Genomic DNA, 15,850 nt, shown 5'->3' with positions numbered 1-15,850 from the left:
ATACCCTTTTTAAAATTTATTTTGGATAGTCTTTATAAACTAGAGTCAGCTGGTTTGCCCATGTACATTTCCTGCAGCATCAATTTATCTATAAACCTATGCTGTATCTCTGCAAAGGGAAAGTGGCAGAAAGCAATATTGCTGTTTTAAAAACAAACATCCATACCCCTCTACCCCAGTCAACTCTTAAAATCTATTGGTGTAAATTACACAAGGTATTGGGGATTTTTTTTGTGAGATGTGATACTGGGGGAGAGAAGTGAATGTCTTCAGTGATGAAATCTACAGTAGGGAATGACATTACAGAATAAATATGTACCAGAACTATTAAAATAGCGGGAGTGAAATAAGGCTCTGAGGCAGTTGCTGTGCTCTGGTTCAGTCACTGGAAAGTGGACTTTCATTAATATGCCACCAGCAGAGACAGTCAGCTGCTCTCCACTTCTCTGCACAGTCTAATGAACTGATATGTTTTTGTCCATTAAACTCTTACCACATTAATCTCTGCATCATAAATGCACATGAGCAACATGTTGTGCTAATTCTGTGGGGGATGAAGTTGGCAGTCTTTAGTGTGGTTAATGCTGCACTGTGGCAGTTCCATAGCAGGAGGGTGTGTGTACTGGACTAAAAGCACCATATTCATTATGTGTGAAAGCCAAATTCCTTTATAATAGAGCAAGTTCAGGGCCCATAATGTTAGTCACATATAATCTGCAGTGGATCTCTTACTGGACACTGTGAACAGGTGAAGATCAACATACAGTTCATGCAATAACCAGACAGGATCTAGGCAAAAATTCACAACTAAGAAGGATAGAAACTATTGAGAAAGACACATTTCAGTCCCTTCCTGGAGGTAATACATATGGTGCGCTTCCTTGAGTTTTTGTCTGCCCCTTTTTAACTTGTCCAAACGTTTGGCCCTTCCTTTCATGGTCATATGTATTTGAAGATTTATTTGATTATTGATGTTGACTATTTGCTAATAGCTTTCCAGATAAAACCTTTTTATATATGCTAGGGAGGAGGATGCAAAACCAGGTAAAGAATTTTAGCTATTCCTGGAGAAAATTACAAAAATTAGTAACAGAGTGTGTAATAATATCAGAACCAAAGGACAAAAAAAGCCAAAAATAGCAGTGCTGTTGAAGAAGAGGCACTTTTTTAAAAGCATTGTTAAACCTATTAGTAAATAATGAAGTTTTCATCTAAGTTCACAGCTGTTGTATAATGGAAGAATGTGGGTCCCTTTGGTAAGCTTCCCAGTAGCTGTCAGGTATGCTGCTGCTGGGATTATATTCAAGCCACAGTATGTTCTTCCACACAGAAAACAAATTGGGTCTTTTCTACAGTTTTTCTGAAGTCAGAAATGAGCAGTTGTTTCCAGCTATTGATAGCCTTCAAAGAACTATGAAAAGCATGTTTAGATATTCATAAAAACTAGAAACCTATTGCTGCACATTAGGAAAATGGCAAAAACAAAAAAGTGAGCAATGAGGTGCTGTCACACTGAGGAACACAACATCTTCAGCATCTCTCCCTCCTGAAATCCATGATGTCATGGGTTTCATGCCTTTACAGTGAATGATAGAATAAAGATGGCTTCGTGCACTTTAGAGTAGCATTTAGTACTGGTGCTTTTCTGAGAATCAGTGAAATTCAAAGTAATCTTATAGTCCCTAATGAAACTTTGCATTTGGTTTTAGGCAACAGAAGCAGCAATATACCAACCAGCTTGCCAAAGAAACTGACAAATACATTAAAGAATTTGGATCTTTGCCTGCAACAAGTGAACAGGTATAAAACTGAAGAACATGACTTATTTGACTATCATATTGGCTCATGTAGAGTGCTTGGGTAACTTCAGTTCTGCATGTCTGTTTCTGTTCTCCTCTCCAGGCTTTCAAAGCACTGTTTAGTTAGTCAGTCAACACATTTGCAAAACAGAGACACTTGGAACATCAGAATGTTTTGTTGCAGTGCAGACTTGTTCCAAAGTTGGTTTTATGTATCAGGAATGAGGTAGTTTGACTGAAATGGTGTGAATCAAAGCAGTGTGCTGTGCCTGTGATTTCAGGTAGCTAGGCACTTCATAATCTGTTGTGGTGATGCGAAGTATGACTCTACAGTGCTTACAGGTTCAAGGAATTTTTTGCTGAGTCTTGTCACTTGCAGGGCAAGTGGTCAAGCCTGTTCACCCACTGTCTGAATAATTTGATTATGCACAGTAGGCCCGTTCTATATCACTTATATATGTATATATACTATGTCGTGTCCACGGGCTTTTCCTCTCTTGAAAGAAGTGGATGTGACCTGTTACTAAAACAATTTTTGCAGTCTTTTAAACTGCTTCTTTCCCAGGTCTGTGTAAAATCTCAGCAGGAGGCAACATGTGGAGAGGCTTTTGTCATTAGCACACTCCTGTCTGCAATCCTGTTTTTTCTTAGCCTAGCGAAATCTGTCACTTAAATAAGAGAACAGCAATAGGATCTCAGAAAACATGGATTGAGGTTATTCTCACTCAAACAACTTGCCTGGTCTGTGGCTGGTTACCAAGGAGCCTTTAGAAAAAGGAAATGTTCCTAAACACTGAACTCAAATGGCAGGCCATGATCCACATGTGCTCATACTGACAAGTTGTAAACTTTTAATAGAAGCATTAAAATTCAGTCTTCGTGTATAACCTCTAGTTCAGGCAAAGTATGTTTGCAGGAGGGGATAGGTGGGGGTTGATTTCTCTGTTTCTTATCTTGGAGCTGCAAAGTTGACAGTGTTTTACTGTTTAATCTTACTTCTTTTATGATTAGTATCTTCATCAAAGCTACCTCCCAATGAATTGCATAAAAAACAGATTTGGAAGTTTTGATGTAGTATATATATTTGGGATAGATAGTGGAGGCTCTCCTGAGTGCCAGTATTCCTCTTCCCTCCTCTACATCATGGAGAGTAAAGGAAAAAAAAAATTAGCCTGAAAGGTTTGAAACAGGTTTTTTTATACTTGTTCTTAAGCGCCTAAAGGAGGACGTGAACCCACTTCTGGATGCAGCTCAATATGTGTTTTCAGCATTTATGTAAAGTACATGGGAAGTGCTGTTTTCTTTCTTTTCAGCACCTTTCCCCCCATTCAGTCACTGTTGCATATTTTAGCGTCCATGTTATGAAAATGTTTCATACTTAAACAGTAGGCTTTATAATCAACAGAAAATAATGAAGGTAGAAGCTTTCTTGTCTCTGCTCATTTCTTATCTCCAGCTGTTAAATGAAAATAAATACATTGGTTTTCTCTTTAAATGTCTTAAATTATTCAGAGTTATGAGATTCCAGAGGTTTTTCCATGAAGTTGCAAACAGTTTTGTAGATGGCCCTCCCTTATATATATTTAGAAATAAAAAAAGCATATATGCCTTAGAATTGAGGAGCCTGGAAACAGCAAAACCTTGAAAAGACAGAGCTCATTTGACTTGTTAAACTTTTCCTCCTATAGCGTCAAAGAAAAATACAGAAAGACCGTCTTGTGGGGGAGTTCACCACAGCACTAACAAATTTCCAAAGACTCCAAAGGCAAGCTGCTGAGAAAGAAAAAGACTTTGTAGCCAGAGTAAGAGCCAGCTCAAGGGTATCTGTAAGTATCAGAAAATGTGTCATTACACTCTGTTTACAGTGGTGTTGGTGGTGTTTGTCATTGAATTTGCTTCCACAAGGCTACTTACAAAAGCTCATATCTGTCTCTAAATACTGCAGAATGTGTGCTGTATGATTATAAGTATAGAATTATAAGCTTTTTTTCTCACTTTTATGCATAGATGAATTATGCAGCTCATTTTATAGTAGAGGCTGAATTAAGCTGTAATACCCCCTGCAGCCCTAAGAACTGTTACTTTTTCCTTGCCTTTGTCACATAAAGGCATGAACTACCTCTGGGTTCATGCTGTAGTCTTATAAAAGCAATTTTTAGTAGATTTTAAATGCTTTTGCTGGACCTTTAGTTATCAACTGATTTTTATTCCTATGGGGGAGTCTCACTTGCCAGATTTCTGTGCAGTATTAAAGTGGAGAACTGCTGAGGAGATTGAGATGTTGAGCTTTTCCTTGTTAGCATATTAGTTTTGCCTTTTCACTCTGTGCCAAATACATGTTGCTGTACTTGTGAATTTTAGCAGGCAGTTACTGAGCTGAATTTTTTTGCTTGTATTTAAGCTTTATGTATGCAAAAAAGCAAATTCAAGATGAGAACATGTTAAATCATGTTTCAGTTTGAAGTTGACTCACTGTAAAACTTGTAATATTGACTCATTATAGAAATGCTGACAGTGCTTATTTCAGGGCCATAATGTTTTATTTATATTTTTAAATACCCATCATGTAGGGTGGTGCTCCTGAAGATAGCTACAAAGAAGGTACACTTGTCTCTTGGGACAGGTAGGTTGAATTTGTTAATAAGTCTTATCCTAGCTCTGAATAATAAATGCCCTGCAGGGAAGCCAGCTGCCCATTTATGTCTTTATACATTTATTTTTTTCCTGATCAGTTGCCTTTTTCTGGAGGGAGTTGGGATAGGTTGTTCACTTAATCTTTCTTTGGTAGGGCAGGTATAGAGAAGAGAGTTTGGTGAAATAGGTGGGAAGGAGTGGTTCACATCACCTCCCATTTTTTTTCCCTCTACATAGTTCAGCTTTAGTCATTTTCTTAAGCTGCTTTTGGGCTTTCTGAGACTCAAACTTAGATAAACAGAGTCCAACTTCTGAAAAGAGTAAAATTGTTCAGTTGTGATAAGGATCCAATGCTTACTGGGATCTTCCATTGATTTCATACTCTCCAAGAACTATTTCTCAGTCTCAATTCTGTTTTGTTGGCTAGCTTGGTTTTGCCAGCAGTTTATAAATCAGAAGAAACTTTGCCCTTTTATTTGTTCTTGGGATTTCCAGTAAGCTAGCTTAATGCTATGTGCAATGATTCTACAGCAGCAGCTTTCTGTGCCAAAGGTGTGACTGTTAGACTTTCCCTGTTAGCTAGACTGGCAAGGGTTAAAACATCCATTTAGTTAACTGATAATGTAAAGTATGTGATATGTGCTTAACTGTTTTTTTTCTTCTGAGTTATGTTTCATTGTACCTATTCAATTCCGGGTGGGTTTTTTGTTTGATAGTCAACCACAAGCACAAGTGCAAGATGAAGAAATTACAGAAGATGACCTCCGTCTTATTGAGGAGAGGGAATCTTCCATTAGGCAGCTTGAGGTAAGTACAAGTGGCTTTACAGCAGAATATGCTTATAATGCTTCCAAAGAAAAAGCATTTCATAGTGTCATGAGCATTAATTGCAGACATTAATCTTGAGGAGGTAGGATTTGTTTGTGGGTGTAGTTTTTCCTTCAGATGTTAGATGCTAGAATATGTTATGTCAATTAATGCCATTGCTGTTTGCAAATGATTGTTTCTTTGCAGGCAGATATTATGGACATCAATGAAATTTTTAAAGATCTAGGAATGATGATTCATGAACAAGGTGATGTGATAGGTATGTCCAATTCAAATATTCTCAGATTTATTTTTTTTTATTGTGTTTCACTGAAGAGCAACAATGTGGAACTTCCTTTTGCTGGAAAAATTACTCTAGCGAGAATATGAAAGCTAAAGCAAATCAGCTGTAACTTAATAATGGGTAGGCTGGCTGAGTTGAGTGGGACTACATCAAGGAAGTTTGTTTAAAATGAAGTTTAGTATAGGGTGTATTTTTTACCGTGTATAAAATGTCTTTGAACGTGTTTTTTGAACTCTTTTTACATAAAATTGGAATTCAATCAGGGAGTTTTACTGTATTGACTGGTGATATAAGTATGCAGATTCAGCAAAACTTCCTGCTTGGCCCTCCACACAGACACATTTATTCTTTTAATGAAATGTGATTAGATATTGTGGTTTAAGCCCAGCCAGCCACTTAGCAACCACACAATCATTTACTCACTGCCCACCCCACAGCAGGATAGGGAGGAGAACAGAGGAAAAAAACTCGTGAGTTGAGATAAAGGCAGTTTAATAGGACAGCAAAGGAAGAGAGAATGATAATAAAAATGATAATAAAAGAATATACAAAGCAAGTGATACACAATGAAACAGGTTCATCACCTGTTGACCAATGTCTGGCCTGCCCCCGAGCAGCAACCCCGCCGCCCTGAAAAACTATGCCCCACAATCATATAGTAAGCATGGTGTCATATGATATGGAATATCCCTTTGGTCAGTTGGGGTCAGCTGTCCTGGCTATGTTCCCTCTCAGCTTCTTGCGCATCTGCTCCCCAGTAAAGCATGGGAAACTGAAAAGTCCTGACTTAGTATAAGCATTTCTTAGCAACAACTAAAAACATTGGTATATTATCAACATTATTCTAATACTAAATCGAAAACACAGCACCACATTACCTACTAGGGAGAAAAATAACTATCCTAGCTGAAATCAGGACATCGAAAAATACATTTTCTGATTCTGCTGCTAAGCCATGCTGTTTATTTCCAGCATACATTTGGAGGGTTTTTTTCTGTCACCTTAGCCCATAATCTGTTCATATTTTCCCAGAGGGGGAAAGAAAAACATCTGTGTCAGTATGATAGAATACCGAACTGGAGGCATGCCTCTTGGTGTGTTTTGTGTGTCTGTTTCCTCTGATTTCATGGGCCTTAGGACTCACTTAATCTGAGCAGAGGGCAGTCCATAGCTAGTTGGAGGACACATAAAAGTTAAAAAAAAAAAAAAAAAAAAAGTACTAGGAGTTTCTACCCCAGTTAGTATCTAAAGGTTCATCCCTGCTTCTAGAGTAGGGCAGCTGTTACTGACCTGAATTCAGCCGCTCATTGCCTGGACAGTTCAGAAATGAACTCAGGCTTGTGTATAGAATTGGTCAAACTTCCACAGGTATAAACTTTGGGTATTGATGAAGACACCAGCAGTTGGAGGCGGGGGGAAAGTTCAGCTGTTACATGTGCTTTCAAGTGCATTTCAGGATTCTAAACCTTTGTCTGGGTTGTGACTAACCAAAATTTGAAATCTTTTTTCCTTTTAAAATAAAGACAGCATAGAAGCCAATGTGGAAAATGCAGATGTACATGTGCAACAAGCAAACCAGCAGCTGTCAAGAGCAGCAAACTATCAGGTAATGTCAACACAACTGCCAGTTGTGTGTAACTTGCCTTTCTCTGTAGTCCTGACTCCATTTCCTTATGCAGTTCAGTGCATTCCTTTGCTATCAGTGTCCTCAAAAACTTCATTAAAGATTTATGGTAGACTACCATGATATTTCTAGGTCATTCTAAAACAAAAGTTGGTGACTTCTGAAAGCTTTGCATTTCCTGTAATATTATCCAGGCTGTTTCAGACACCTGGAGTTATACCTTTACTAAAAACAAACAAACAAATGAAATGCATACCTTCCCCCCATTCACACCGCTCTTTTCCCCAAACAAACAAACCAACAAAGTGAAAAAACACTCCCACCTTTTAGAGCTCAGGAAATAATACGTCACTGTGTATGGAGAGCAAGCTTCTAAAGATCACTGGAGGAGTAGGGAAGATAAGCAAGGAAGTCTTCTGAAGATGCTGCCAGTTAGCACCATTCTTTGCTGTATAAAATCTTCTCAGAGCTGTATATATCCGGTTTCTGTTAAAGCATATTTCAAACTTCCAAACTTTTTTGAAAAGCCTTTTAAATACCTTTAAATGCCACTTCTTTATAACATTTTTGAACTTATTAGGAAAAATCTTATTAGTAATAAATCTTCCCTCTTAAGTCAGAGTTAGTCCTTAGAGCTTTTTTTTTAATCTTCTTATGTGTGTTAGTAGTATCCAGGACAGTAAATCAATGACAAAATGTCTGAAGGATTGCTTGCTGATATAGGTAGTGGGAGAAGGAAAGGGGTGGACTTGGGGTAAGACTTGTTCTCCAGCCCCTTCACCAGCTTTGTTGCTCTTCTCCGGAAACGCTCCAGAGCCTCAACATCCTTCTTGTGGTGAGGGACCCAGAACTGAACACAGGATTCAAGGAGCGGTCTCACCAGTGCCAAGTACAGAGGGAGAATAACCTCCCTGGACCTGCTGGTCACACCATTTCTGATCCAAGCCAAGATGCCATTGACCTTCTTGGCCACCTGGGCACACTGCTGGCTCATGTTCAGTCGGCTGTCAGCCAACACCCCCAGGTCCCTCTCCTCCAGGCAGCTTTCTAGACAGACTTCTTCTAGTCTGTAGCACTGCATAGGGTTCTTGTGCCCCAAGTGCAGGACCTGGCATTTGGCCTTGTTAAACCTCATGCCATTGGACTCAGCCCAGTGGTCCAGCCTGTTCAGACCCCTTTGCAGAGCCTCACTACCCTCCAGCGGATTGACACTTCCACCCAGCTTAGTGTCATCCGCAAACTCAATGCACTCAATGCCTTCATCCAGGTCATTGATAAAGACATTGAACAGGGCTGGACCCAGCACTGAGCCCTGGGGGACACCACTTGTCACTGGCCTCCAGCTGGATTTCGCACCATTTCCCACCACTCTCTGGGCCCGGCCATCCAGCCAGTTTTCCACCGAGGAGAGTGTGTGCCTGTCCAGGCCAGACGCTGACAGTTTCCTAAGCAGAATGCTGTGAGAAGCTGTGTCAAAGGCTTTGCTGAAGTCCAGGAAGACCACATCCACAGCCTTTCCCTCATCCAGTAAGCAGGTCACTGTCATAGAAGGCAGTCAGGTTAGTTTGACAAAACCTGCCTTTCATGAACCCGTGTTGACTGGACCTGATCACTCAGTTCTCTTGCATGTGCTTCATGATAGCACTCAAGATCACCTGTAGATCATAGAATAATCAGGTTGGAAGAGACCCACCGGATCATCAAGTCCAACCATTCCTATCAAACACTAAACCATGCCCCTTAGCACCTCGTCCACCCGTGCCTTAAACACCTCCAGGGAAGGTGACTCAACCACCTCCCTGGGCAGCCTGTTCCAGTGCCCAATGACCCTTTCTGTGAAAATTTTTTTCCTAATGTTCAGCCTAAACCTCCCCTGGCAGAGCTTGAGGCCATTTCCTCTTGTCCTGTCCCCTGTCACTTGGGAGAAGAGGAGAAGAGGCCAGCACCCTCCTCTCCACAACCTCCTTTCAGGTAGTTTAGAGAGCAATGAGGTCTCCCCTCAGCCTCCTCTTCTCCAGGCTAAACAACCCCAGCTCTCTCAACCGTTCCTCATAAGGCCTGTTCACCAGTCCCTTCACCAGCTTTGTTGCTGTTCTCTGGACTCTCTCCAGGGCCTCAACATCCTTCTTGTGGTGAGGGGCCCAGAACTGAACACAGTATTTGAGGTGCGGTCTCACCAGTGCTGAGATGAAGCATGCACCACTCCTCTGCCATGTGGGGGGCATTCACACAGCAGAGCTGTTTGGACAAAGCCAGGCTCTTTTCATTCCCTCTTTACACTGCTGCTTCAGCACTTGTAAAAATGATGATCAGTGTATAATGAAAAACAGATCTCCATGTCATTAGACCAATAGCTTGCTTAGGTAGTGTTACAGGGAAAATGCTTTTGGCAAAGCCGTGTTGGCAAGAAGTAGTCTCCAGGATGAAAAAGGAAGAGACCGGGAGTGTAAGGAGAAATTCTGGCCACAGATTATATAAAAAGGAAGATACTGTAGCAAATGAATTGAGTTCTAGCAAGTAAAATGATGAAATGACGAAATCTTAGCCTGACAATGGGAGAAGAGAACTGGCACTGAGATGCCAAAACTAGACAAATGGAACAGTTAAGAAACTTGGTAGAGTGAATGGTACTGGGCAGAAAACTGGCAGCTGCAGTGAAGAACTGACACAGATGTGGTTCTGTGGGTGGGGGGGAAACAAAAAACAAGACAAAAAAAACGAAACACCAAGGCAGGAGAACCTCTGCTAAATAAAGTAAGATGTGGCTTTACTTCTGGAGCTGTGGCCTGAAATCCTGAAATTTGAGTACTATTGTCCCTTGGCTATCAGCAAAAGACTGTAAAACCCACTGCTAATTTCCTTTCCTGCTGTGAAGGAAACCTTCAGGTTCCATATCCTTCAGTTAAAGGATGACAGTCTGCTGCTAGTTTGGGGTGCTCTGGTATCTCAAGTTAGAGACTGGTATCTCCTAGTATGGGAGATGTGGAACTTCTGGACATGCTCATGACTTACACATTATTGTAGTGACATCTGTAGAACTGGATCTCTAGTCAGGTTTCTGGCGTTTTTTTTAAGAGCAAGTTGTACCTAAGTAACTTGACAGAAACAACTCTAAAACAACTCTATGAGTAAAGAGAAGTCTACCTCCAGAAGTCTGAAATTGCAGTCCTTTTTCCCCTTCTTTATATATACATTAATAGTCTTTAAATATTTTTCTAGCTGACTATTTCTACCTCCTCTACTGTGCAGATTGATTATTTTTTTATTCCATTGGCAGCAAAGGTCCCGAAAGAAGATGTGCATCCTCGTTATCATACTTGCTGTTGGAGCATTGCTTGTTGGAATCATCATATGGCTAACATCAAGAAAAGCCTCTGAATAAGGTGTTATAATTGGTATTTAAATTATGAAAGGAAATGGTTTGCTCATTGTGAAGATGAGTAAAATAATGGTTCTGTACTTCATCACCTCATCACATTTTCCTGTAAGAATTTTTGTTTTAACCTGAGAACTTATGTTCTCAGTACTACCATCAATATAGCTGCCTGCCCTCTTGGACGTGCATATTGTCTTACCAGAAAAACAAACAAACAAACAAAAAACCAAAAACCCAAAAACCAGACAAGGTCATAAATTGTTCCATTAACTTAAACCTTAAGAGGTTTTATGTTTACAGGGCTAATCAATATCCTTTTAATTTGTTTTGACGGGGCGTGTAATTATCTTTTGTGATATTGCTAAATGTTGCTGCCAAAACAAACTCCTGAGTTGTTGCTTGAGGCAATGAATTCACGTCTCAGAATTTATTTTTAAGTTAGAAATACCTTTCTGTCTTTCCCTCCCATCCCACTTGTCAGCCCATTTGATATGAGAGGTTCAAAAATAAAGTGGAGGTTGCTGAAGTTGCTTTTAGAACTGAAGCCTTTGAATTAAGCCTTCAGTTTGCCTGAAATCTTTTAGGTGCTTCATACAAAGTCTGACACAAAAAAAAAAGATACTGTGCCTGTAACTCTTTGTTTAACAAATTCAGAAAATCAACTACAATCACCTTCAAAATAGTTACCATATGAGTTGACACAAAGCTGCACAAGATGCTGCCAACATTCAAGTGATTCCACAGATCATTTTCTGAAAGGCTGTTGAGGTTCTCTGTAGTTTTTCCTTTCATGTCTTTTCCTGATAAAAAATGTGTTCCTTTGGGCACTGATTAAAAAATGCATGCATGAGACATGTATTTTTCGCTGTAAGTTTCAGTCAATAATTGAAAAGTTTGTCCCGAATTTATTCAGTTTCACAAGAAACTTCATGTTAACTCACTGTTCACTCTTGCACACTGACATTTTCTAAACAAGGGTAAGCAAACATCTGTATTTGAACACACGTCCACTTGCAGTGAGTGAAGTGATCAAGCTGAGCCTTGTCTCACTGTGACAGGTTAGAACATGTTCTGAAACCATCTCTTTGTCTCTCCCCTCCCACACTTGGTTCCTGAACTATAGGGTCAGTCTCAGGTTTTTTTGTGTCAGACCCCGTGTGTCTGGCATTGACTGTGGTTATACCTGGAAGCCTCCTGCAAAGGTAGGTAGGGTAGATGATGTAATTATGAGGATTTTTTGTTTCAGTTCTTGAATTAAGAAAATCTTTGCATCTGAAGCATGCATCAATGAGCTTGGCTAGATGAAAATAAGCTCTAGTCTGTGAATTCTTAGATTTAGTGGGAAGAAGTGAAATTCCCAGCTTCCTAACTGCACTTGAATGTCACTGTTCTGAAACTGCTGTGATTTCAATTTCCATGAGCAGTTACAAAGTTGTATGTTAGGTCTTTTTACAGGTGAAGAAAAGAAGGTTCGAAGTTCAGTTCCAAGTTCAGCAGTGGTATTTGAATGAAGCTGAATCAGTTGAACTGATTCAAACTCTTTAAGACATTTTATGCTTATAACCTTTAAAATGACCCTTTTCCTTTTGTTCTATTTTGTACTAATGTATTAAAAAAGTAACAATTTTGCCAATTAATCTGTTTGTCTTTTTAATTTATCTTGATGAACTAATCTGAAAAGTGTACAGATGAAAAAATCATTTAATCTGTATTTTTAAAGTTCTTGTACACTAGAATTGGTTGGGAACACACTGTTTACATGGTGGGCAATGAAATATTATTTGGGAGCAATCTAACTGTAAGTATAAATGGACTTCAGAATTGTAACCCTGAAACCAAAATAAATGTCTTTTAAAGATTATTCTTTTCTAGTAGTTCCTTTTATTTTCAGACTCCATCTTTACAAGCACAGCTTTCATCTTTGCTTTTACGTAGATGACTGAAACTTCTCTCAACAGCTCCAGAGAATTTCAGCTCTGGTGGCTAATCAGCCCAGAGAAACCTTGGTTACTGTGCTTCATTTCACTTCATTAATGAAAACATTCCTGGATCTTTCATTCCCAGCTGTGTGAGCCTGGCCTCAAGAGAAAAGTTTGTTTCACTTTGTGTGGCTCCTGGCAGTAGATGCTGAGGGTAGACTGTTACTAGCTCTCCTTTGGCATAACACAAAACATTTGAGAGATGGGAATCCATGGTGCTGGATGGAGGCTTGTGCTGCTGTGTCTGGATTCTCAAAAGCCAGTCCTGTGAAACTGCATGATCATGTTCTATGTAACAGGGAAACCACCTCTGAGATTGAAAGGAGAGTTTCGTTTTCATGTAAGTTGCAGTATGGACTCTGACGTGTTAAGATCCCCGTCCACTGCATTCCTGTTCCTTTGTGCTGGGAGTGAGGCTGGGACTCCATCACCCTTACTTGTTAAATAACCATCAGATATGCTTAGGGACACTACCAGCCACCTCGGTAAGGCTGTCACTAGTAATGCTAATGACTTTTTTTTTGTTTCCAGACTACACTAGTCTAAACTAGGAGAGCAGTCAACGTTCCTTGCCAGTGAACTGTCTAAAACTGACTTTGGAAGTTTCCCGACTTTAATGTTTAACAAACTCTTTGTGCTGTTGCAGGCAGTTGTAGAGGAATGGCTTGATCCTACTTACCTAGAAAATCCTTTTCTCTATTGCCATACCTCATACCTCTTCTATAAGTGACTGACTGGTTCCGCTGACACGCTTGGAAAAGCAGCACTTCAAGCAGCAGATCTTCAGCTCTGACTCCTGGCAGATCAAAAATTCTCTGTGTTCTCGACATTTGTCATGTTTCGCAAACATTGCAGTTGGTCTGTTTTTTCTACCAGGAGTGTTCTCTGCTAGAAAGTTTATCAAGCTGAAGAACATTGCTTATCTGGGATTAAATGCTATGTTTTATGATTGACTGTTTACCTTGTAAAGGGATGAATACCTTCCTTATTGAGTACATCCAGCAGTGACTCCAAAGCAGCATAGCCAGTACGTAAAGCTTCACCCATCAAGAGCTGGTGATAATGAGCGGGTGCAACAATTTTGAGTGATGGAGAAAGTCTTTAAGTTGCACAGCATTGTTTTGCAGGCCCACGCTACCACTTGCTGCCTCTGTTCTTGCTCTGGTGCATCTGATTTATCTGCATGTCTTTATATCCCGCATACAGTCATGTCTTTCTTTTCAGGCAAGCTGCTTTCCAGTTGTGGTTCAGGCACTGTCGGGGAGAAGAGTGCTGCTGAGAGCCATGGTGCATGCATTGCTTGCTTACATTCATGATCTTCTACTCTTAAAAACTGCTTATGGGGTGGGTTGCTTCAGACAAAAGATTTCTTCATTTCTTGAGTCCCAGTGGAGAGGGGCCACCCTGGAGCCCTTTAGCTCTGGAAGAGTTGAAGGGCCAGCTGTCAGAAGTCATGGGGATGTTTCCATCTGGACAACCAGATGAGAGCTGGCTCGTTCCAGCAGGTTCCTGGGCTGGCTGCGGCTGCTGACCCAGCCATGAGGCAGAAGGTGGTGGGGAAGTGGGCACTGGAATGTTTACACATAAGCTTCTGTACCTGCTGAAGAGACCAGCCTGCAAGGCCCTAATTGCTAATTAAGAATCTTGGTGCTCTTAATTTTCAAACTTGATTAGGCAAAACCAAAATGTTGTGGGGCAGGGTTGGGGGGGAGTGGTGGGGGGAGAAATAGGGGTGTGTATGAGCATGTGTATTTAAAGTATCTGTATCGGAGAGCATAAATACTCCTTTTTAAGCTGCTCTTAATGGAGTTCCTCTATGTTTTCCCTCCCCTGCTTGCGTATGCCCTTGAATGTATGAAATGCAATTTCCAAGTATTTAAAGAAAGCTTTGATATCTATTAAGAACCTAGTAAAACATCTGGATGTAACATGTATGAGCCGATGTTTCCAGAACAAAGATTTTTAGCGGTTCCAAATTATCCATCAATATCTGTCAGATTAGCAAGGACAAAAAAATGCAATCAAAGCACCCTTCATTTTACTGGAGGGACCTGGTAAGAATAGTTCCTTTGTAGATATCTTAACCACACACCAGGGGTGCTTTTCTGTTCTTTCTTGCTTTTTCAAAGAGCTGAAAATCACAGGGGCAGACAGCTTTTTAAAGGCCTCCTCCCTCCTCCCTGCCCCTGGACCTCCCCCCTTGGAAATTGTTCTCTATAATCAAACTAACTATACATCGAAGAGCTTTCTGAAGTCACCCACATGCTCACTGCAAGCATAAAGTCAGTAAATATGTTTGATGTCAGAGGTACGGGTTATATTTTGGGCATCAAAACTAGCTTCAAACCATGAAAATAAATTTAATCTTGGGAAGGAAGGGGTTAAAAGGTGGGGGGAGGGAGATAATGACATAATCTGTTAGCAGTTTGAAAGATCAAATACCCTTGTAGTTGATCACTGGTGTGAGATATTTCAAGGACTACTTGTGTTGCTGGGTATCACATTTGGAAGAGATTACTTGCTTTGCTTTTGCTTAGTTCTGGTTGAACCTATTTGATGCTTTCAGGAACAAAAAGTTTGAGAGGAAATATCAGAGATCTCCTTGCTGCTGAGTATCAACAGTTGGTGACTTTCTGTTTCTTATGAAACCTACAGCGCAAAGTGGTGCTTAATGCATAGCAGGTAGCTCTCCTTTTCAGTTTGCAATTAAGTCCAAATCTCTCACTCAAAGCTGTTGTGCAATGAGAAGTAATTATTCTCTGATGAGGTGCCCACCTGCAGAGCCATTCTAGAAGCTATTGCAACATACAGTTGCAAGAATAAATATCTGAAAGCAATCAGCTTTAAGACATCTTTTTTCTTGTATGTATCTCCAGTGGTGCCCCTAAAGCTGCAGAAATTTCTGTAGCCTAAGCATGCAAATAATAAGGCATTTATTTAGTTCTTTGTATGTCCTGAACACATTCAATGATAAAAGAAGCCAAGTGTTTCGGCAACAATAAGGTACTCTAGAAACCCAGAAATAACTGGAAATAAGTGACAAAATGTTCCTTTTTGAAGGGTATGCAGTATTCCCTCAAGTAGAACATCATGAGAGAATCAAATGATGCCATCATTTGCTACTCGTATAATTGATTCTTTACCCTTCTTGTTGACTGCTTTAAATGTCTAGGCTTGAACACAGCTGCAGTGATTCATTTTGCTCCTATTCTAAGTACCAGAAAGGCACTTGGGTTAAGGGAATCACACTTTTCAATATTTGCAACAATATTCTAAAGAAGAAATATTCACTTTAAGAGTCTGCTCTTTAATGATCACACCTCTGTC

General features: G+C 40.1%; 1 protein-coding gene across 2 annotated transcripts in view; it reads left to right on the top strand.

The window, feature by feature from the left end:
• STX7 (syntaxin 7) overlaps positions 1–12,406 on the top strand; it is a 35,521-nt gene extending 23,115 nt beyond the window's left edge. For both annotated transcript variants that reach the window (XM_069851864.1, XM_069851865.1), the window contains exons 4-10: positions 1,710–1,800; positions 3,488–3,625; positions 4,370–4,422; positions 5,150–5,240; positions 5,448–5,520; positions 7,068–7,150; positions 10,446–12,406. In XM_069851864.1, the coding sequence (XP_069707965.1) occupies positions 1,710–1,800; positions 3,488–3,625; positions 4,370–4,422; positions 5,150–5,240; positions 5,448–5,520; positions 7,068–7,150; positions 10,446–10,550 (634 nt within the window). In that variant the 3' untranslated portion in view covers positions 10,551–12,406. The remainder of the gene's footprint in view (positions 1–1,709; positions 1,801–3,487; positions 3,626–4,369; positions 4,423–5,149; positions 5,241–5,447; positions 5,521–7,067; positions 7,151–10,445) is intronic.
• The last annotated feature ends 3,444 nt before the right edge of the window (positions 12,407–15,850 follow it).

The sequence above is a fragment of the Phaenicophaeus curvirostris genome, chromosome 2, assembly GCF_032191515.1.
Source record: "Phaenicophaeus curvirostris isolate KB17595 chromosome 2, BPBGC_Pcur_1.0, whole genome shotgun sequence".
Classification (NCBI taxonomy): domain Eukaryota; kingdom Metazoa; phylum Chordata; class Aves; order Cuculiformes; family Cuculidae; genus Phaenicophaeus; species Phaenicophaeus curvirostris.
Note: the sequence above shows the minus strand (reverse complement) of the source record. Positions and strands in the feature narration are given on the sequence as shown.